The sequence below is a fragment of the Acanthochromis polyacanthus genome, chromosome 3 (genome assembly GCF_021347895.1).
Source record: "Acanthochromis polyacanthus isolate Apoly-LR-REF ecotype Palm Island chromosome 3, KAUST_Apoly_ChrSc, whole genome shotgun sequence".
In the NCBI taxonomy this organism is placed as follows: Eukaryota; Metazoa; Chordata; class Actinopteri; family Pomacentridae; genus Acanthochromis; species Acanthochromis polyacanthus.
Window position 1 is genome coordinate 15,858,079 of NC_067115.1, and position 21,773 is coordinate 15,879,851.

At 39.0% G+C, this 21,773-nt stretch overlaps 2 protein-coding genes across 4 annotated transcripts; one reads left to right on the forward strand and one right to left on the reverse strand.

The window, feature by feature from the left end:
- The first annotated feature begins 8,668 nt into the window (after positions 1 to 8,668).
- On the forward strand, positions 8,669 to 11,691 carry LOC110966374 (tumor necrosis factor ligand superfamily member 14-like). 2 transcript variants are annotated; one of them, XM_022215709.2, is made up of 7 exons: positions 8,669 to 9,043; positions 9,379 to 9,590; positions 10,314 to 10,382; positions 10,474 to 10,504; positions 10,704 to 10,766; positions 10,868 to 11,102; positions 11,227 to 11,691. In XM_022215709.2, exons 2-7 carry the CDS (start codon positions 9,399 to 9,401, stop codon positions 11,414 to 11,416), a joined length of 780 nt encoding a protein of 259 aa, XP_022071401.1. In that variant the 5' UTR covers positions 8,669 to 9,043; positions 9,379 to 9,398; the 3' UTR covers positions 11,417 to 11,691. The 2 variants fall into 2 exon arrangements, with proteins under 2 accessions (XP_022071401.1, XP_022071399.1); XM_022215707.2 differs by having other exon boundaries at positions 8,670 to 9,043; positions 9,327 to 9,590.
- Positions 11,692 to 15,514: 3,823 nt separating this feature from the next.
- LOC127533406 (uncharacterized) lies at positions 15,515 to 18,334 on the reverse strand. 2 transcript variants are annotated; one of them, XM_051946306.1, is made up of 3 exons: positions 17,712 to 18,334; positions 17,549 to 17,582; positions 15,515 to 17,237 (listed from the first exon to the last, which is right to left on the reverse strand). In XM_051946306.1, the coding sequence occupies exons 1-3, from the start codon at positions 17,949 to 17,951 to the stop codon at positions 16,804 to 16,806; spliced, it is 708 nt and encodes a 235-aa protein (XP_051802266.1). In that variant the 5' UTR covers positions 17,952 to 18,334; the 3' UTR covers positions 15,515 to 16,803. The 2 variants fall into 2 exon arrangements, with proteins under 2 accessions (XP_051802266.1, XP_051802265.1); XM_051946305.1 differs by having other exon boundaries at positions 17,549 to 17,585.
- Between the last annotated feature and the right edge of the window lie 3,439 nt (positions 18,335 to 21,773).

The following is a 21,773-nucleotide window of genomic DNA, read 5'->3' on the forward strand; positions in this document are numbered from 1 at the left end:
CATATTTACTGTATATAATCTGCATATATGCATATTTACTGCATGTAATCTGGCATATAATCTGCTCAGTTCGCTTTCATCTCCTAAAGTCCAACACCACGTCCTTGATCTTTTCCAAGGACTTCCATAAGGAAGTGTCCCACATTATCACCTTCAAAACTCACCTTAAGCAGTGGCTGAAAGTGAACCAGTCCTGTGACCACTGACCTTTAACTTCTTTATGTACACTTTGTAATGTCCTTTTATTGAGATCTACTGACCTTTTATTGTGACTTATTGTCTTCTTATTGTGATGTAGTGTCTTTTATTGTGGCCTATTGTCTTTTATTATGACTTATTGTCTTTTCACAGTTATGTTTTCTTTGGTATTTTTTGCAATTTGCTTTTATTGTGACTTATTGTTTTATGTATCACTGCTGTGTATTTTTTTGTCTCAGGGACTGCAGATGTAAATTAGCATTGTGCTACAATCTGGCATATTTATGTATATAAGCAAACACCCTTTACCTACAGAGCACAGAGCTTTGGAAATCTGTTTCGATCTATTTTTTAATCAATATGACTCAAGACATCATCAGTCCTATATGTAGATTAAAAAAAACATTGCAATTCAAAAAAATGATATAAACATTATATTTGATCATTTATTTGAGAAAACATATCCAATAATATATTCATGTTATTGTCGAAAATGCATGTCAGCCACTTTGTTTTTTTGAGGAACTCTAACAAAGTCGAATATTCAAAGCATATGTTTGTAGAAATAAAGGAGAAAAATTTCCTCCTTATGTGCAGCACTGATCAACACTTTCCGGAACATTTAGCAGCAGTTATTGCTGCACAAGGGCATCACTCAAGGGCAGATATTGAAAGCAAATGTCTGCATGTTTCTGTGTCTGACAGATATGTAATATTGGCTCATTTTTTCTTAATAGGTGACCAAGGCTAATATTTTTGTTTCATTTGTGTTATTGTGTTCTCTTTATCTACTTTTTTTGTATGAAAATCTGACAACATTTGGGGTTGTATTTTTGTAGGAATATACAAAGCTGTAAAAAGGTTCACAAATTTTCAAGCACCAGTGTAGCTGTTAAAATGGATTAGCGAAAAATGTGCAGTGCTCCTTATGTTAATATTCACAAATCACATTGCAATCCTGACCTCAGTATCCACAGTGGCAGTCATAATTGGGACAAAATGTAATTAATTTATAATTTAACAATAACTGGGCTAAGCTATTTCCAGGTTCCATAAACAGAAGTCAGTGAAAGCTGTAGTATGAAAAATGAGAAACAAAATTAATTAACCAGGGACACTGTTTTAATTTTCTGCAGAGGACCATTTTCACAGCTGCGGCTCTGATAATGAGAAAGTTTGCTGGAGGTGGGCTGATTAGGAAGCTGTGGCAATATTCACTGTTACTGCTGAAGCCTGGTCGCTGACTAAAACTTGATCATCATTAACTTTATTACTTGCAGCTGGGTCTGCCCTTCTGTGGCAGTTTCGCTAATGCGACTGCACTAAACAGAATGACACTTCATGTGACAGTACGGCTACATTTGCAGGCCTGATTAACTGATTTTTAGTCTGTATAGCAAATGCTTTTATTCTCTGGTTCCCTTTCTGGTATGCTGTGTCCAAAGCTGTGTCTAAAATCTTTTTTGTTTGCTCTACTTTCCTAAAAGCATTTATTCTTTTCAATGCTATAATTAAATTGTAATGAGACACTGAGTCAGCAACTGAAGTAGCACAATGGAATTCAGCCATCATTAATTTTCTTATGTACATGTGTGCTTTTTCTAAAGTAATGTGTCCCGACACAGGTGTAACTAACAGTTGTGAGAAGAGTAATTTGTGATCAGTTCAGGTCTTATTTTGCTTGTTGTAACGGGTTTCTGAAAATGTGAATGGATTTATCACTAATGTTTTTTGTTCTTACGGTAGCAGTCCTCCTCCTAGTTTTCTTCAAGTACTGTATAGTGTCACCATCGGAGCTTCAGATCATGCCAATATGAAACAAATAGCTGAGGAAAATGATTAATTTTCTGGTCCAATCAGTCACTAAAAAGAGGATAAAGGCTGTGGCGCACTCACTAGTTGTACAAACCACAGACTTGACAAATCTTTGTCCCAGACATACAGACACATCCTCATTTTTACTGCAATATAAATATTACAATATAAAAAGGAAATATTAAGAAATATGTGGCAAATTTTGTGAAGAACAAATAGGGCATGTGCAAAATAGGAATTGGAAGCAGCATATAAATAATAGAAAATAGGTGATAACTGAATTGAATGAGCCAGTAAGAAACACATGAGTCAGTAAAGAGTCATTACCAGTTATCAGCTGGAAGTGACAACATCAACAAAAACCTGAAATGGAGAATCAAGACCTTTTTGATGACATAGAAAGTTCTGCAAAATAAATTTTCTTAGTGGCATAGCCTGTTGACTCCTTGTGAGTGGTTATGATTGACTGCTCTAATCCATTTTAAAGTGGGCCCATTTGATACACTCATGAGACTCAGCCAAGAGAGGCTACTAAGAGATGATAGCTCAGGATGGACACAAGTCAACCAAGAATCACCAAAAAGCAGGTCAACAATGAAATGAAAGGCGCTGGAACACAGGTATCAGTGTCCACAGTCAAGGGTGTTCTACATCACCATAAGCCATGAATAGAAATAAGGAAGTCCTTTCTCCAGAAATGGCACCTTAAGGCTTGACTGATCACATGGACAATGAGAAGTTCTACGGTCAGATGAAACAAGAATTCAGCTATTTAGCCACAATGACCAGACAACATCACAGCTGTCATAAAAAAAGCAAAGGCTACACTTCCTGAGAGTCCTCAGGAAGAACAACCTGGACAGGAAGCTGCTGCTGGCCTTCCACCGCTCATCCATAGAGAGCCTGCTGATGTACTGTGTTTCCACCTGGTACGGGAGCTGCACTGAGGCAGACAGACATCTACTCCACCAGGTGCCTCAGCAGAGCTCAGAACATCATCAAGGACAGTTCACATCCCAGTTCTCAGCTTTTTGATCTGTTGCCCTCTGGAAGGCATTACAGATGCGTTACAGTGAGGACAAACAGACTTAAAAACAGCTTCTTTCCAAGAGCCATCACCACCCTGAACTCTCACATGTCTCATGTCTCACATCCAGCCAACAATATAATGTGAAATGTGCATTATACACCACTACCTCATTCACTTTGCTATTTATATTCACTCTGTTATTTATACTGTATATCTGTAAATAGAATGTTTGCACAATCTTTAAGAGCTCTTTGTACTGAAAAGGAAAAAACTCTGCAATCTCGCTATGCACTGTATGATGACAATAAAGCATGTTCTATTCTATTCTATTCTATTCTATTCTATTCTATATGTTTGGAGGAGAGAAGGGGAGACCTTTAATCCCAAAAACACCAAACCTACCATCAAGCATGGTGGTGGCAGTATTATGCTGACTGTTTTTGGTGCCAGAGGAGCTGGTACTTTACATGACGCAAATAGAATAATGTTCAAGAAGGACGACCTCCAAACCTAAACCTAAACTCACCAGTTAGAAGTGTTACAGCCACAGCTTAGGCTGTCAGCTGTGGCAGGACTCTCTCCTCCCTTGGCCTTGCTCTCTCTCTCCTACAGGTGTGTGTGTGGCGCTGATAAGAGGTCCAGGTGTTTTCCATCTGCAATCAGTGGTTCGTGTGCAGGTGCAGGCCTGCTAATCAGCTACTGGAGCCACCACTGGAGATTGCAAAACAAATAACTGTAAAAATGACTAATTTTCTGTGCCAATCGCCCACTAAAAATAGGAGGAATTTTATGACGCAGACCTTTTAGCTATACACCCACTGTCTAACCTGCTCTTTTTGTAGAAACCGCAGACTAGACAAGTCTTTGCCCCAGTCATACAGACACGTTGCAGCAAATTGTGTGAGGGATGTGTGCAGAATGGGAATTGACAGCAATATGTAAATAAGGAGAAAACAGGTAAAAACTGAATTGAATGAGCCAGTAAGAAGCACATGAGTCAGTAAAGTGTATTTAACATCCCTCATTTGGAGCCTAAAAGGAATGAGTCTGACAACAACAACAAAAACTTGAAATGTAGAAGTGAGACAACATGGAAACAGAAAAACTACCTGCTAAAACGACTTTTAGGGTCTTTCTTAGGTCCATGAAGCTTAAGTGAGACTGATTTATAGAGCTAAATAATTTCATCTTTGATAGACTCTTGTCTTAAGTGCTTTATTACTTTCGTTTCTAATAATGATTTTTGGTTTGTACTTAATTTTTATATATTTCGTTTACAATAACTTGTTTTGTTGCTGCATCATCTCACTTCAACCACTAGGATCAAATGTTGCTCTATAGCTGCAACAAGTTAGCCTACACAACCCACGGCAACGAATTTAATTCTCTGCCAGGGTGGGTCTAGTTACCCTCCATAAGGCTCCAGGCTGGATTCTCCTAAAACTGGCCGGACCAATCACCATGAAGTGTAGTCAGAAGGCGGGTGTAACGAAGTGACGACAGAGGTGCGACAATTCTGACAGAAACAACCAGCGCACAATAAACAGTTATCTTTCGACTCGGCTTTGGCCACAGCCCTTAAAGATTTAAAGCTAAAATTCAATTTGAAAGATAAACAAAGGACGGCACTGAAGTGTTTCATTGAGAAGAAAGACGTATTTGGACTTATGCCGACGGGATATGGCAAATCCTTAATATACCAGTTGGCTCCGCTGGTTGGGAAGCTAATGGGACTTAGCCACAATCCGGCGCTCTAGGAACTCCGTCAGCCTATTCGTTGCGCTGATTGGTTGTATACCTACCCAATTGCTGCAGAGTGATTTGAAAGACAACCTTTTAGCCCGCCTCCCTCCCTGTCCAGCGGCCCTAGACCCTTGTGCCTTTAGAACATGGGTCTAGCGCAGCTAGGCTAGCAACAAGTGGTTGAAGGACAGAAAATAACTACCAACTAGTATAAGCAAATTGTCATTTGAAATGTCAAGAATTTCCTTATTCACCCTTTTCAACAGTTTGGATTTTTCCACTTGTCTACCAACATCTACTACTTGTGTACAGTCATTATTTGGGGCTGTTCAATATGTCAATATGGTGATGTGAGCTATGTGAGCGTATCATTTGGGGATCTGGACTATTGTATTAGTGCTGGCAGGAGAAACAAACTATATGGAATCTTTACAGGAACAGAACATGAAACAATGATTTCAATTGTTAATTTAGCTACCTAAAGAGCATAGTTAAAAAGAATTAATATCATTAAAGCTATTTGAATGTAATTTAAACCATGATAAAGCTGTTGTTTCACGCCTATGTACTTCTGAGACAGCCCTTTGAAATCCTCTATAATCCATGGAAAAAACAAACAGACCAACAAAAAAACATGTTTGCGTTTTAGTAAAATAATACCGGCACTTCCAAGAGACTTTTTGTGACATTTTAAGCTAAGCAGAAGTCATCCGCTGGAAATTTTCTGTGGTTCAGGAAAATTTTCAGTGGCATGACATTTCAAAACCACATAAAAGTAAACATTGTGTTTAAAGGATAGATACACCACAAGAATATGTACCACAAGGTTAAAGTGATCCATGAGAGATGTACTAGATTTAAGATGCCAAAATATAAACCACTGATTAAATGATGACTGTACAGTTTGCAAAAGGCACATGTAGTCTTTCCATTTGTGGTATTTAAAATGAATTGAATGCATTTAGATCACTTTCAAATGCTTTAATGCTTATAAAACATCTTGTTGATACGAACAATGGCTGGCATAGGTGTTTGAACCAACTGCAACCTGATTAAATTATTTGTAAAGGATTTATTCAGAGCATTTTATTTTTTGCATTATGTTCACACTTTCATTGAATAACATGCATGACTTCCCCAGAAAATGACTTGGTGTTTTATCACAGGACATTATTAGTGAGAAAGTCATTTAATAGAAGTGATATGTGAACAAGGCAGCCAACTATACATTCACATCTAATTCATTTTTCCTCGTAGACATGATTAATGTCTTCTTTTATCATGATCTTATTTGTTGTCTTCTGGCCTTTTTGATGTGGCGAACCTTCTCTTCAACTGATGGGGGTTTTTTTTTCTCTCGAAAAAATTCTCGCTAACTGCTACACCACTTTGGTTATCCATGTGAGGTTTTGATACAACCCACTTAATTAGTCATTGCAAGCCCTTATGAACCACTGACTCACCACTCACTGTACATTCTCAATATTAAACATGATGAATAAATGTCAATCCAGTGGAATATTTATTACAGGTATTCTAAGCTGCCTACTTCATATTATATTTATTGATATCATCAAATACACAAGTATTTGATGAATATGAATAATACAATTTAAGATACTTTCTCTTACTATTACCTTCATCATCACTTCCACTATAATCTGTAGTCTTTAATTACCTGGCTATGAGTATAGATTTATGAGTAGGTCCCCTAACTACACTTTGAACAGAACTAAGACTAGTCGATTTTAGATCCATCAAAATGAAAGGTCCCATATTGTGTCCCTTTACAGCAAATTAATGAAAGTCTCACATGTCCCCAGAAAATATCTTTGAATTTTTCAACTTCAGGTATTGCAAAGATGGTTAATTTCACCATGATCAGTTTTGTTCCTATTGTGAACAGTGCCTGTAGCTTTAAATATAGGTGACTGGCGGCTGACCTCACTATTTTTATGAAGAGGACTTTCTCAGGATCTGTACTTGACAGCATGGAGGAAAGCAGTACAGGAGCCGACATACACATAAATGTTTGAGTGAGACCTGGACTTTTCATTGCTTTTAACTTTCCCTCTGAGTGATTATTTCAAAAGGAAATATTTTCTAATTCAAGCACAGCTGTTGTTTTTAATCTATACTTATGGTGTGTTCATAAAAGCAGTAGCTGGTGCAGAGTTACAGCATGGAAATGGCTCTGAAGTGACTGCTGGGTAACTTGTAGCGTTAATGAACGACTGATTAGTGTGTAAATGAGAAAAGCTGTCTTGGAAATACAGTTGTATTGAGATGCAATATATGTGAGCACAGAGAGCAGGAGAGAAGTAAACAGATGTAAACAGCTGACAGCGATTGGATGGAGCTTTATGCAGATTTTTTTTGCTCGAATGCTCTCTTATAGAAACTGAATAACTGTCTAATTTAAATGTCAATTTTACACCTCCAAACTTTTAAGACATACAGAACACAATGACAATGATTTTGACCCTATGTGATCTTTAAAGGGACTCCAGCAAACTCAAATATGTGCATGCAGTTTACTATTACCTCTGTTTTCAGTTTTTGCTCATGTTGTCAACTACAATAACTGTCACCTCTGGGGCTCAACAGACAATATATCACAGTTTGTCTGTTCCTCAGTAGTGTTGCTTTGAAGAAGCAACAACAAGAACTACACCCAAGGCCACTACAACTCTACACTTCCGTCTGTCCTCCCTTGATCTTTATCTGCACTGAAGTGTGTGTGTGCGTGTCTTTGAATGAGGTAGGATTTATAGTGTGTGGGTGTGGGTAGAAAGTAAGCTAGAGTGCATGAAGTTCCACCATATGGAGTCTGTCACGTCAAACTGCCCCCTCCTGCAACAAAGAGAGAAAAAAACAGATTGGTTTCACAAAACTTTACAGAGAGTCACACACAACAAAGAGCAGACCATCAAATTCTTAATTCACTACATTTGGCACAACATTCAAACAGAAGAGAAAGAGAAAAAACAGTTAATATCAACATTCACAATCCTCATGCATGAAACAAATGTGATTTTAAAAAAATATCTGTAATCGACAAACTGACTCCATTTGTGGACCTCTGCTCAGCTGCCCACATATAAAAACCTCAGATTTTCTACTGGCAGGATGTTCTCACTAAGTGCGTACTCAAAATCCAAAATTTCTGGTAATAAAAAGTGTGAAGGGAAAAGAAAAAAAGGAAGAGGACAAGCATTGTCAAAATGTAGCAACTCTGACCGTAAATAAGGGAGGAAAACAAAAAAAAGAGATGTTGCTTCACTGTCTCCAATTCTCTGCAATGCATTAGTCATCTTCAATCATTCAATCACTGCAGGTTGATGCTGCTCGAAGAGTAACCAAAAGTTCTTCAGAAAACAAACAAAATGTAGATCAAAGCATCACCTGAGGTGTTTGTGTAGGCGCAGGGGAGAAAGTTGTAGCCTGGTGGTGTGACTGTAAATGCACCTTTGGTGATCGTGTGATTCTGTGGCAGCGGCAGTGTGATCAGAAGTCGGATGTGTCTTTAACAGCCTGACCACCCAGCTTTAGTTTCCACAGACACCTTTTTGAGTGTTAAGTTCAACGTCACAGTGAGTGGTTCAGTTGGTTTTAAAACTGTGTCTAAAATGTACTTCAGTGAGGCAAAGGGAGGGATCGCAGACGTTTTCTCAGAAAGTGAAAAAACAACAAAGCAGCTACGGATACAGAAAAAGCAAACCAAAAGTCTTCAGCACAGAACACGAAACACAAGGAGAGAGAAACTGAAGAGAGAGAAAAGGAAGTGTCAGCTCTTGGACGAAAACTATAGTCAGTAGTTGCAGGGAGTGTCCCACACACACACACACACACACACACACACACCCACACACCCTACTCACTACTCTCTCTCTCTCTCTCTCTCTCTCTCTCTCTCTCTCTCCCTCCGTCTCTACTTCTATGCCTCTTCCCCATGTCATCTTCATTTCCTCCTTACTTGCTTGCTAGAAAAACAATATTAGTGATAGTTGACAGCAGGCAAGACAGCACAAGAGGTGAGAGGAGAACTGAAATCTGTACAGACAGGATTTCTCAATCAGAGAAAAAATAACACGCAGTAGCATAGTTCAGAGAATGCTATTCATTCTTTGCTTTGAATTTGTGCTGAGACCACATTTTCCATCCAGCATCCCAAACGAGCCTAAGAGGACTGTACAAAAATCCAACCTGAGCTGCTGGATGGTTGACTGAGCCGATACAGGAGCATTTAAATTCAAGGTAAGTGCCCTTTAAACTACGCTGAAGAAAAAGGTTTGATTTATTAAACCTGCTACAGCTGTCTTTGCTCGTGTGGTTGAAGCAGCCAGAGTGTGTAGAAATCACTTAGTTTACCAGAAGCTGGTCGCAATACATGTGCTAACTGTAAACAGATGTGTGAGGCCTTATCTGCATGACTTTAACGCTCTTTCACTGTCTGTTTCTATCTTCTCTCCTGCCTGACTTTCATATCTCACCTTTCTGTTCCCTGTTTGTTCGCTTTACGTAACCTTTTCTCCTTCAGTGTGCCTTTCCTCTTGCATCAGCCCCTTTGACCTTTAGCCTTTACATCCCAGGTGGAGTGCGATCTGGTGGGATGTCGGAGGCCGGTGTGGGTACCTACCCCCAGGTGTTTGTGGTGGACAGCCAGGCCAACTACATCGCCACCACTAAGAAACCGAGGTGGGGAAGAGTGGGCCACAAGTTGCTTCTGCCACTGGTGGTACTGGCTGTTATAGGACTCATTATTGAGGGATTTTTAATCCACCAGCTTTATCAAAAAACTGAGGTGAGTGCCGATGCCTGCATGTATCTGATTAAAGCAATTGGAAATTCCTAATTTCGGGAATTTCCCCTTGTTTTCTTTACGTCATAGTAAGATCCGTTGGTGTGCAGCTGAACGTGTTTCTATGTGGATCGTCATTTGCTCTTTAAGTTACAAGCCGACAATGAGAAACGTGTCAAATGGACTCTTTCTCTAGTTCTACTTCCCTTTCCTTTCTATCTCAAGAGAAAACCCCACAACATTAACTTCACTTTTCTGAGACAGTTTCATAATGCTGTTTATTACACACCTGCCCTTTTAATGTTATGCTGCCTGCATGTTATATAAGAAGTGCTACATTTACTAAACTAACTTTCAGTGTCAGATTTTTTTTAGAAGCTTGAGGAGAATATCCATTTGGCAGCTACTGTGTCACTTAGCAACCAAAAGTGAAAGCTAGAATTGACATTTTCTATTTTGCATTGGTCAGATAACAAAATTCCAATATTAAATTATATGAACCCATCTTAAAATAGTGGCTTTCCATATAACAGTAATTATTCAGGGTTTTTTTTTTTTAAATGTGCGCATAGTCTATGTGTGGATTTATTCCCCTGTCTCCACAAAGGCAAGACTCTTCTTGTTCTTACATGCACTTGAACTTTTGACATCCCACTTCCTATTATTAATTGGTTTGTTTTTTTTCCATCATTTCTCATTCTTTTTTTTACCTTTCTCTTCCTGCAGGCACTCTCCCTTTCGAGATCTCATCCTCCCTGCCAGAATCTGTCCAATCCCCAAACATCTGGCCAGATGGTAAGTGTGGGTGCGCATTATGCACATCTTTAAGTATGGAGTCACACTGTCTGGCATGTGCTGGAGTTGTTACTATTTTCTTCTGTTTCAGGGTGGCACCATGACGCAAGTGGGATCTAAAGGTACGGAGTTGCTATCTGTTGTCGTAATTCATTGTGATTCATTACACAACTAACACGATTTGACAACAAAATAACACACCATAGCATCATTTTCCCCCCAGATTTTCAGAGATAAAAAAAACTTAATTTTGTTTTGTTTTTGTATTGATTGATTTATGGGTTGACTAACTGGTTTATATGACCTTGATTTCCTCATCAGAGTCCAATGACATCCCCCCAGTGATGACACAGACACAACAGAGACCATTTGCTCACCTGATGGGTAAGGACCTCAAACCTAAATACTGAACATAACCTACTTAGATGACTTGAACTCTAATTTCAGTGAACTCTTTTCTCTCTTCGTTCTCTTTTCAATCTCAGGTCCTAGTAGTCCTGCTGGGGAGAACAGCGTGGTGCAGTGGACTAAAGAAGATGAAGCCATCACCCACAACATGAAATATGAGAAAGGACATCTGATAATTGAGAAGAAAGGTTACTACTACCTCTACTCCAAGGTGCAATTAAATGCTGCAGAAGAGTGTGAACTTATCCAGCACAGGGTCATGAAAAACACCAGCGCTTATGACCATCCTATAGAACTAATGAAATCAAAAAGGTGAGTCACTGTACCACTTACTTCCTTCTTCTTTTCTCTTCCTTCCTGTTGTTACAGATACTTGTTTGCTACCTGTTTGGTGAAGTGAGTTTTCATAGTGACTTATCTGGCATGTTTTCTCTAGTTTCCACTGCTGGACCCCAAAAATTACGACTGCAAAAGCTTCGGGGAAGGACGATCTGTGGAATAATTTCCTGGCTGGTATTTTCCATCTGGAGAGTGGAGATAAAATTTTTGTCACATTGGACAAAATAAAGAAGCTGCGTCTAGGACTCACTGAAAACTTCATGGGGGCCTTTTTGATATTTCCTTAGAGTCTTATAGAAATGTATCTGTCCAACTTTGTGATCATATTCTCTGAGTTAATTTACACCATATGTTGCGTGTGTGTGTGTGTGTGTGTGTGTGTGTGTGTGTGTGTTTTTAAAGAAAGTGTAATATATACATAAACTAATATATACTGTATTTGATGTATTTGAATTATAAAATATGAAAAACAACAATTAGTTGTGATATAAAAAAAAGTATCTGATATTCAGGTTGTATAAAGATACTTGATTTTTGCTACATAGTGTGTTGCGTGAATAAAATACTGTTTTTTTAATCAAACAAAATGAATAGTGGCATCTGTTCCTGATCATGTCCAGACAAGAAATAATACATTTTTGTTAATAGATAATCAGTTGAAGAATCTGCTCAGACACTAAACTGTGTGAACTCACAAAAGAGTCTTTGGAAACAGCTTGGATGCATCAAGTGCACTGTGTTAAACCACAAACAACCCACATTATACAGATGCAACATACACAGACACCTGCAAGATTGTGTGAGAGATTGTGTGTGCGTGTGTGTGTGTGTGCAGGATGTGGTTGAGTTAGGATGTAGTGAGGAGAAGACGGGGGGTGATGGGGTGTTTCTGAGGTGCTGTGCTTAGTGTGGCTGACTCAGCTCATTTCGCACTTTACAGGGGAAAGTTTCACAGACACTGCTGCATTTTCAAATGGAACAAACCAACACACAGCGTCGCAGAGAAGTAGAAGCAGGTTTAGCATCTGAAATGGGATTCAGCAAGGGAATTAGGGTGGAAACTGAAATGCAATAAGCGAAGAGCAATATGCCAGTGAGAAAAATAAGAAAGCACAGGAAACAATGCAGACAGGTAGACAGACAGGTAGCCAAATCACCATGGAGACAGAGATGTGAGTGAGTGGAAAGACTGACCTCAGATACACATGAAATATGTGGGTCATTTCCTGCAATGAGACACAGATAAACATCTGTGCATCAGAGTGAAACACATCGACCAAGATACTCTTGCAAGCGTGCGCATGAAAGATATAAAGGCAGATCATGTTGCTGCTGTTGTTGTTTGCAGAACTGAAAGATAATCAGTGTTGCTCAAGTGCAGTACTGAAGCACACTTCTGAGGTAATTGTCAGTTAAAAAGATCCATTTTGTGTCATTAGATTTATACTTCACTACTTTTCATACCACATTTCAGATGCAAATGTGTAACTTTTCAATCTGTTACATAAATTTGACAATTGTTATTATTAATTATGTTGAAGATATAAATTTTACATACACAGTAAAAATTTAGCTCATGAAATCTGATGATTTTTCTCGATATAACTACATAACAGTATTTAAAACTGTTCAACTGAGCTCCGGAGTCTGCTTGAACCTTAATGCATCAGTAATAATAAATAATGTGACAGACAAAATGTGCCGTGAAAGGACCATAACAACTTCTTTCACTTGTTTTGCTAAAAGGTTCCCTAAAGAATTTTGATGCGCCTTTACCTTAGTCAATTAGATTTTCAAGGTGCATTGCAGAATAACACATAAAAAGCTCCTGGCTACATTTACTACTAACAAAAAATGTTGCCACCTAAGTAACCTTGAGGTTTTCCATGTTGAATGTGCTATATTTCCTTTCGTATAAAACATTTGCAGAGACATTTTCTATGTTGCTAAAATCACATTTATACATTTATTTTACATATTTATTTAGGTCTACTGGAAATATGACAAAAACTGGTGGGTCAAAAATATGCATACAGAAATTTGAATTATCAGTTGTATTTATGTAGAAAGCTGTGTTAATCAGACTTTCTTAGTAGCCTGTTAACCTCTCACGAGTGATTAGGATTGACTGCAGCTGCTGATTTCACTGAGCCGATTAAAGTAAGGGCTCATTTGATGCACTCATGAGACTCAGCCACAAACACTACAACTGAAAAGTCTGCGGACCTCAGCACACATCTAAAATAGTAAATTATTAGCTTGAACAAGTCAGGAAAGTCACTTAAAGCAGCTACAGATCCTAAAATCATCTGTGCAAACAGTAGTTTGTCAGTGTAAAGGGCGTGGTTCAGTTGTGTCACTGTCGTGATTCAGAAGAAAACACACTATCACAGGCTGCAAGGGGGACAATTGGTCAGGATGGTCAAGAGTCAACCAAGAATTACCAAAAATCAGGTCTGCAATAATTGTGTCAGTGTCCACAGGTGGGTGTTTCAGCAATACAATGACCTCAAACACAAATCAAAAGTGGTAAAGAAATGACCAAATCAGGCTAGAATTAAGGTTTCAGACTGGTCTTCTCAAAGTCCTGACTTAAAACCCAACAAAAACCTGTGGACTGTGATAAATAAGCAAGTCTATGTCAGACAGTCAACAAATTTAACTGAACTGCACAGATTCTGTCACGAGAAGTGGCCAAAGATTTAATCAGAAGCTTATGGATGGCCACCAGAAATGCAGAGCTGAGGTAAAAAAAAGACCAAAGGGCGTTTGATCAAAAATTAGCACTGCTGTATGTATATTTTTGACCCTTTATTTTGTCATATTTTCAGAATACTTATAAAAATGTAGGGAAAAAGCAAAATGCACAATTGTTTTTGTGTGCGCGTGTGTGCATGTGTGTGTCAAAGATGCATGGGTTTTAATGAATCCATCATTGAAAATTAAGAGTTCTAGAAGTCATTGGAAACCCAAGACTGCCATCATATGCATGGCCTTTACCAGTGTATGTAAACTTTTGTTGGTGAGTGTTTATACTGATTGGTGATGAAATGTTCCTTTCGCTCTCAGCCACCTGGAGAGGCGTGTGCGTGTTTGATTGACAACAGCTGGCTGACTGCCTGAGTGTGGCTGTTATGCCATGAAGGAGAGAGAGCCAAACTAAACAAGCTCTCTATGTGGTGTACGTGCATCAAATCCTGTCAACATTAAACCAAACCAAAGAGCCAAGTGTGATGTTTAATGTCGAGCAGCTGAGCAACTAATTAGCTGTCTATCCGGCAAACTTTTCCCCGCTGAACATTTGTTCGATCATGTCTACAAGGCGCAAAACAAGATGTGTGTTCAAGTTTATAAATTTGAGGAGACTTCAGCAGAGAAGCGGTTTGCTGTTTAAAGTGTACAGCTCTTGTTTTATGAAGCATGTTGCTGTCGGCCTCAATCTGACCGTCTGCTCTGCCTGAGATAGAACACTAACATTTCCACTTTGCTCAGCATTTGATTGGCTGCACTGAAATATCCCCTTACAGCCACTTCATTAGTTACACCTGTTCAACTGCTTGTTAAAGCAAATATCTAATCAGCCAGTCAAGTGGTGAAAACTAGCGCATTTTGGTATGTAGACATAATAACGAGGATCTGCTGAAATTCAAACCAGACACAGACTACAGGGGAATTCAAGGTGATTTTAATAAATTTACGTCGCTGTCGGTACCTCATGAGCTGCTTTAGAATTTAAAAAGCTGTTGGTGTGGCTGCACCAACACCAGAGCTTGTAAACTTTCCAAGGAAGCTTCAAAATAGCAATGACTAATTGTCTGGTATCTTGGCAGCAGCAGGTTGTGAACACAATACTGACATACCTATTAAATAAAACACTATCCACGAGTGAGAGTGACATTATCTGTCATTTGAAGTTGTGTCCATCTGATTAGGTCCAAGATTTCCTCTCTTTTAGCTCGATTGTTGGTCTTTATCAACTGCTGAGAAAAATATCTGCCTTTTTAACAGTTAGCTAGCTGCTAAGTAAGTATTGTACAGTTATCAAAGCTTATTCTCAGAAATCGGCTGTTTGCAACAACTGAAAATGATGCTATGAGAGCGCTGAGAGTAAAATGAAACAGTAACTGAGAGGAAACTCATAACACTCTATGAAGACAAGCTGAGCTGCAGTGACTAGATAACCCTCAATAGTTTCAATACCAGTAACTGCTCTCAAACCGGTAAAAGCTGATCAAAACAGATCTCATGAAATTAATATATATCTCTGAAAATATAGAATTAGTTGTACACAATTTGTATTTCTCATTTTGACAATTAATAGTTTGAAGGAAGAGTGGCTATAAAGCACGAAATAAGCACAGAAATACACATAAAATTGCAGGAAATGTGGTACACACTACATTGATTTGGTAAAGCAGTTTGTATTTTATTTTAGGTGTCTTGAAAAGTAATGATCTAATTAAACAGATTAAGTTTCTTCAAATCGCATTTCCTTTTAGACAAATACTAGAGCTTGCCTACGGTTTTATGTGCGTGTTAACAATGAAAGTCGTATTTCTATGTCACAAGAGCAAGTAATACTTATTGTCACTTGACATCCGCATCTTGCATGGGAGGTGTTCTTTTGTTTGTTTGCTGGTTCACAGTTTTTTCTGTTCTTTTTTTCTGTAAACCGCATTCAGTCTTAAATAAACAGGATGTGATGTGCATCCAGTTCCCGGTATGGTCTGTGTAACTGCAGGGAACTTTCCCTTGCCTAATAACTCATATATTCACACATTCCGCTTCAAGCTTTGTGGCAATCATTGTTACGCAAATTTTTCCTTCTTTTTACACCAAAATGAACTCAGCGTTTACCATATCCATGTTTCATACGGATAACAACAAAATGCATTTAACAATGAGTATTTTGTCCAAAAAGCAAAACACCTTTGTAATTTCTGGGTGCTTGAATTTAACGTGCATTGTCCCTGAAAAATAACCACATTAAAAACACATCAGCCCTTCTAATCATGCTTTGATTAGGATATTTTTTAATCAGACTTTGCCTCTGCTGCTGCTATTTTAGGTGCATAGTCTTACTCATGCTGTTACTCATTCACTGCCAGAGACATTAAACCATGATTAACCAGAGTAGATCCAAATGCAGTCCCCGAGGGGCTTGTTGTGGTTTTTGGGTGCAAAATTTGAAGTACACATTTTTGTAAACAACAACTTCATGCTCCCAAATGTTTATAAAATGAAAACAGAACTATAAAGTTACATTTAACACAATTTTGGCTGCTTAAAAATCGCAGTGTATTGCACATCACTAATGTAGTGTTTACATCAACATAAATATATACAGAAAAAGGCAGCATCATTATAAATACAAGTATTTAAATAGTCCCCGAACATCAAATAAATATACTATACAGTGAAACATACATACATATGTACATTGAATGAGTGTCATAAAAGTAACTATTCCTGAGGATCCACCTTTAGCTCTTTGGTTCTTTGTGTTACACCTTCAGTTTGTAAGAAACCTCATCATAGCTTTTGAAAATGGCCCCAGGGCCTGCCTGTTTGCACTGACTTGGGCTCTAAGGAAACACGCACTGGTGTTCTTTAGTGATCACGGGCACGTTTGTGTCCAGATGACAGCAGTGATGCAAACACTGCAGCGTCCATATCAGTTCACGAGGAACACCCCGAATCCTGAACCAGTACCTTCCAGGAACCAGTCATTCAATTGTCCCTCTGACACAGTCATCTGAGCAAGCAGTTTCTCATCACTCAGCCAGCTCACAGTCCAGCACTTACTGCTCACAGAGGTCTTTCTGCTCTCAGAGGTCTTTCTGCTCACAGAGGTTACATTCTGAGGTTTCTCCAAGGTTGCTGGAAGCTCCAGCTCACAGGTGAGCTTGTCACCTACATGCACTCTGAGAAGTCCTGCATTGCATATGGCTTTGCAGGTGACATTAAGATCAATGAACATAAAGTAGGTCCCCTTCTGTTTCAGCTTCAGTGAATGCTGCTTCTTGTCAAAGTCAACGTTGTTTCCTACAGATTTCCAATTGCCCTGTTCGAATTCAAGCCATGACATTGTGGAGTTCCTCAATTCACCTGCAGGAGGAGACAAACACATTCACTTTAGACATTGTTTACACCAGCGAAATGTCCAATTTGACACTCACATTCACTACAGATTTGTTAGGACCAGAAAGAACGGTATTAATCCTTTATCATTGAATATTTCTATTGCAAATTAAGAATCTTTATATTTCTATTAATGTTTTTGTCAATGTAGAGAGAAAAAGGCAGGAGAAGACTCGTTATGAAGCTAAAGCTGGAGACCATTATCTTCTACCTACTCTGAATAACTTATTAAAGCTGTCCTTTATATAACATGTCTACATTTAACATATGAGACTTACCTGGGGTGGCTTCCAGGTAGGCATAATTCTGCATCTGCTGGCAAAACAGAAAAGAAGATGTGGATTAAAATGTGCAGAAAGTCATGGGTCAACTTACAAAAAACGCAAAAAGCTGGATTAATTGGGTAGATTTTATGTCATGAATAAAAAAATAACTGCTTACTTTATCTGCTTGAAGCTTGCTGGGTGGGAGACTTGGGGTCTCAAATTCACGGGGATTTGAGACCCGCAGAGTCTTCAGTTCGGACCGCAGCTCCATCACAACCATCAGTCCGACGACGGTGAGAGCTGTCAAAGTCACAAACAGAAAAACGACGGACACGACGAGAAAAATGTCCAAGCAGCTTCCACGCCGGCGACCGCTTTCCTGGAGAGACTCCACGTCTTTACTTTGTTGTCCCATTAATCGGCAGTAAAGTGTCCACAAACCTCAGCTTGTAGGTTCAGCGAATAAAAGCCTTAAGATGCAAGTGCAAGCTTTGGAAGTTTGGAAGTGTAGCTCCAGTTGTCGGGCAGGTGACCTCCACAAAGATAGTGAGCAAGGTATCGCACAGTCCAGTCCGGACTCTTGGAGTGAATGTCTGCATTGTCCGCACCATGATGGGTTTTATACTCTATTTTACGCGCGTTCGGTTTCAGACACAGAGGAAATATGCGGAAGTCATGGGTTTCCCTGTCGCCTACACACGCGCGCGCGCGCACACACACACACACACACACACACACACACACACACACACACACACACACACACACACACACACACACACACACACACACACGAATACACGCCCCCTTCTTTCACTGCTCTCACAGGAGGTGAGAAAACTACACGTACAGACTTTCCGCAGCTCTCCTCGCTGTTGCGCAATTGCGCCTCAAAGGCAGATGTGCGGTGGAAAACGAAAGGGACAGAAAAATGCACTGCCTCCAGCTTCACTACATTCCAACACGGCCCAAACAAAGGACTCGTCTTCGTCTCGACACTTTGAACCAAGAAGGCCTGGCAAAAGCGGCACAACGGAGATGATAATAGTTTTAAAATGTTGCGCAATTGGACTTAATTTGGAGTTGTTTACAATAGGAGAAGTTTTTGGGTTGGGCGTGGAGGGAGATCTGATTGGATAATGAGGAGCGTCATCATCATCATCAAAAAAAAAATATTACAACTGACTCTGGTCGTCCAAAAACATACGGGAATCTCCCATTAAGTGTGTTTGAGAGAGTGATGGGTTCCAGCTGACCAAAGTAACCAAATAGGCAGTTTTCAGTAATAAGCAAACCTTGTCCTTGCATCATACCCTTGTCATCTAATCGCATTGCAGTTATTCAAATAATATGGCCTCACCAATCAAATATGTGTTGCAATTTCCCTCCACTGAGAGTGAGAGGGGGAAGAGACAAAAAAGGGAAAGGAGCAGGGAGAGTGATTTTCCACTCAAGTGTTTGGATTGTAGCAAGTGAAACTGACATAGTGGGCAATTTTTAAACCTATTTTATAAAGGGTTACGGTAAACAGGTAGTTATTCAACTGTGCTCAGGCCATGTGGGGTTCCACAAGTTCTGGTGGTTTGGTGTTTGGTTCCAACAATGAACATAAAACAAATTTCCCCTCTGGGATTAATAAAGCATTTCTATTCTATTATGTTCTGTTGTATTTTAAATCCTCAAACATTCAGCCAGAAATATGAGTGTTGTTTTTGGAACTTTTAACCCCTTATTCCTCACCTAGACCTCAGATCAAAGTCACTTACTGTTAAAAATTCCACATTTTATTCTTAAAACAAAGGTAAATGCATGAGTTTACTGTTTTAGTAAGAAATCTCCGAAACAGCCACCTTCTTACAGTCAGAAAAGCTCTTAAAAACCCACATTTACAGACATGTTGGATAATATTTTGTGCTTTTTGTTTTCTTTATTATTTCCATTTTTATTGCTTTACTATCTTTACTTAAGTTTGATTGCTTTCTTTTCATGTTTGTCGTTTCATAACGTTTTGTAAAGCATCTTATAACTCCAATCGTGAAATAACGAACAATTACTACTGTTTTTATTTCTAAATGTTTTCACATGCACAGTAGTGTCCTGGTTTCATCAGTTCTGTCTGGATTTTTCACCGTCACAGCTGTAATGTTCTGAAAGAATGTTCAGAAATCTAGATGAGGTGTTTTCATGCCACAAACTCCTGATGAGGTCTTGCCAACTGGATACTGTTGTAATTTCTTGAAAATTACCAGATTGCATTTTCAGTTTTGCAGTGCTTATCAATATGAGCACAAAAAGCAGTAGTTACAGTTACAGGACTAGGCGCATGACTGAAGTTTTGTTAGGGGGAAGTAAAATATGTATCACTCTGCAAATTTCACAAAAACTAAAAATTGTACTGGGACATTTTATTGAAAACTACAGTATCTGGCCAAGACATTTGGAAACTCTTGGACTGTGCATACAGCGGGGGTCAGTGTTTGATGTCAACTGGCCGGTAGAGCCTTGACGTCAACCCTGAAATGCTTGTGTCTGAGTAACTGCAACGCCACACCTTATCTCATGGAAGCTTGATTTCACAGATATAGCTGAATGTCAGCAAATCCCTGCAGCCATTTTTCTAAAGCAATGGAAAATTTTTACAGATAAACAGAGAGTCACACTTTAAACTACACGAAGGGAATTGTGGCAAAGAATAACAAATGACAACCATCAACAAACCTTGAAAAATAGTGAGTTTAAAGATAAACCAGTCTCAAGTTGAACAAGAAAATTAATAAACCTTGGTACAACAGAGCTTATTAGGTTCCATGTTTCTGACTTAAAAAAACAATTTTTCTAGCATACTTGGAAATCATTGTTAATATAGGTAGCTATGGGCAAGTTGCAGAGCTTGGGTCTAGACTGATTGATTGATATGTAATGTGACACTCAAAAGGATGAATCCAAATGACTTACAGGATCACTCATTTCTAGTTTAGTAAGTAAAAGTTCTTTTTTTAACCAAGAGAAAAATCTTCATGTGTAGCAATTGGGTTTGCAGAAATCTGACACAAACATTCATGGTTCCCAGGTGATCAATCCTAATGACTTTGGTAATGCTGTGTCTTTTCATCTCTCCCCAACATTACATTGATATTCATGGATTTGACTAAACTCCCTTCAAACTGTGTTTAAGGAGCTGCTTGGTTTATTCTTTAACTTTTAGTTCTGTGACGAACTCCCAAAACACCCAGACATTTAAAGGCATTATGGAGGATGTTTTGTTTGTTTAATTTGTCTGATTCACATAAAATGAATATACTGACCTTTAGTGGACTTGTATGTATGGTCTCTAAAAGAATAAAAAATAAAAAAAAATAACTGTGGACATGGCAGGACCTGAAAAACGTCAGCCAACCAATGCGCTCGGACCGAGGCGTTTGGTTTGCTCCCTTTCCTGTCAATCAAAAATCTTCCGGCTCAGGCCTAGTTACGTAGATTACGTACGCCTTGGACTTACGTGTTTTCTGTATGTGTTGCTTTGGTATAGCTTCGTAGTTACCTGGCGACTTGTTTTGCTCATCTTTTTAATGGCAGATAAAGATCCAGGGGGACCCAGCCGTAAAAGACAACTTCACAAGTGCTACGCAAGTTTCTGGAGGGGGCGTTTCTTCGTAAACGTTAAGAGGGGGGAGGTTAGAGGGGGGTGAGGGAGAGGTTGTATGTGCGCATGCGCATGCTATGTTCAAAGTCATAGGAAATTAAATCTCCTCTAATGCCTTTAAGTTTATTGCTAAATATCAGTGAATCTAATGGCTTTCCCATGGGTCACAGCTGTTGATGGGCTGTGTTTATTAGCACGGGCTAGCATGCTAACAGGATACAATACACAAACCAGCTATCAGTGTGTTAGCAATAGCATTACCAAAACGCCACTGTGCCCTCAACCTCCTAGAGCAGTCTCTGCAGTCTGTTGTTAATCAGTGCAGGTAGCATGCAGTGAGTGCGATAAGATGTGAACTGCAAATGCAGAAATTAATAAATGCATCCTGGACCAAGATGTTTATTTCTAGGAAAGCAGAGCTAATGTACCAATAGTGTTCTGGGTTTCAACAACTTCAATTTTTAGACTGAGATACAGTTAGTTCTGAAGTGATCAGTGGTTGGTGTAATTACTGGTCATGGCTTTTCCATCCAGCATCAGGTGACGATGACACTGTTTTCTGATCAAATGTGATCAGCTGGAGAAATTTGCACA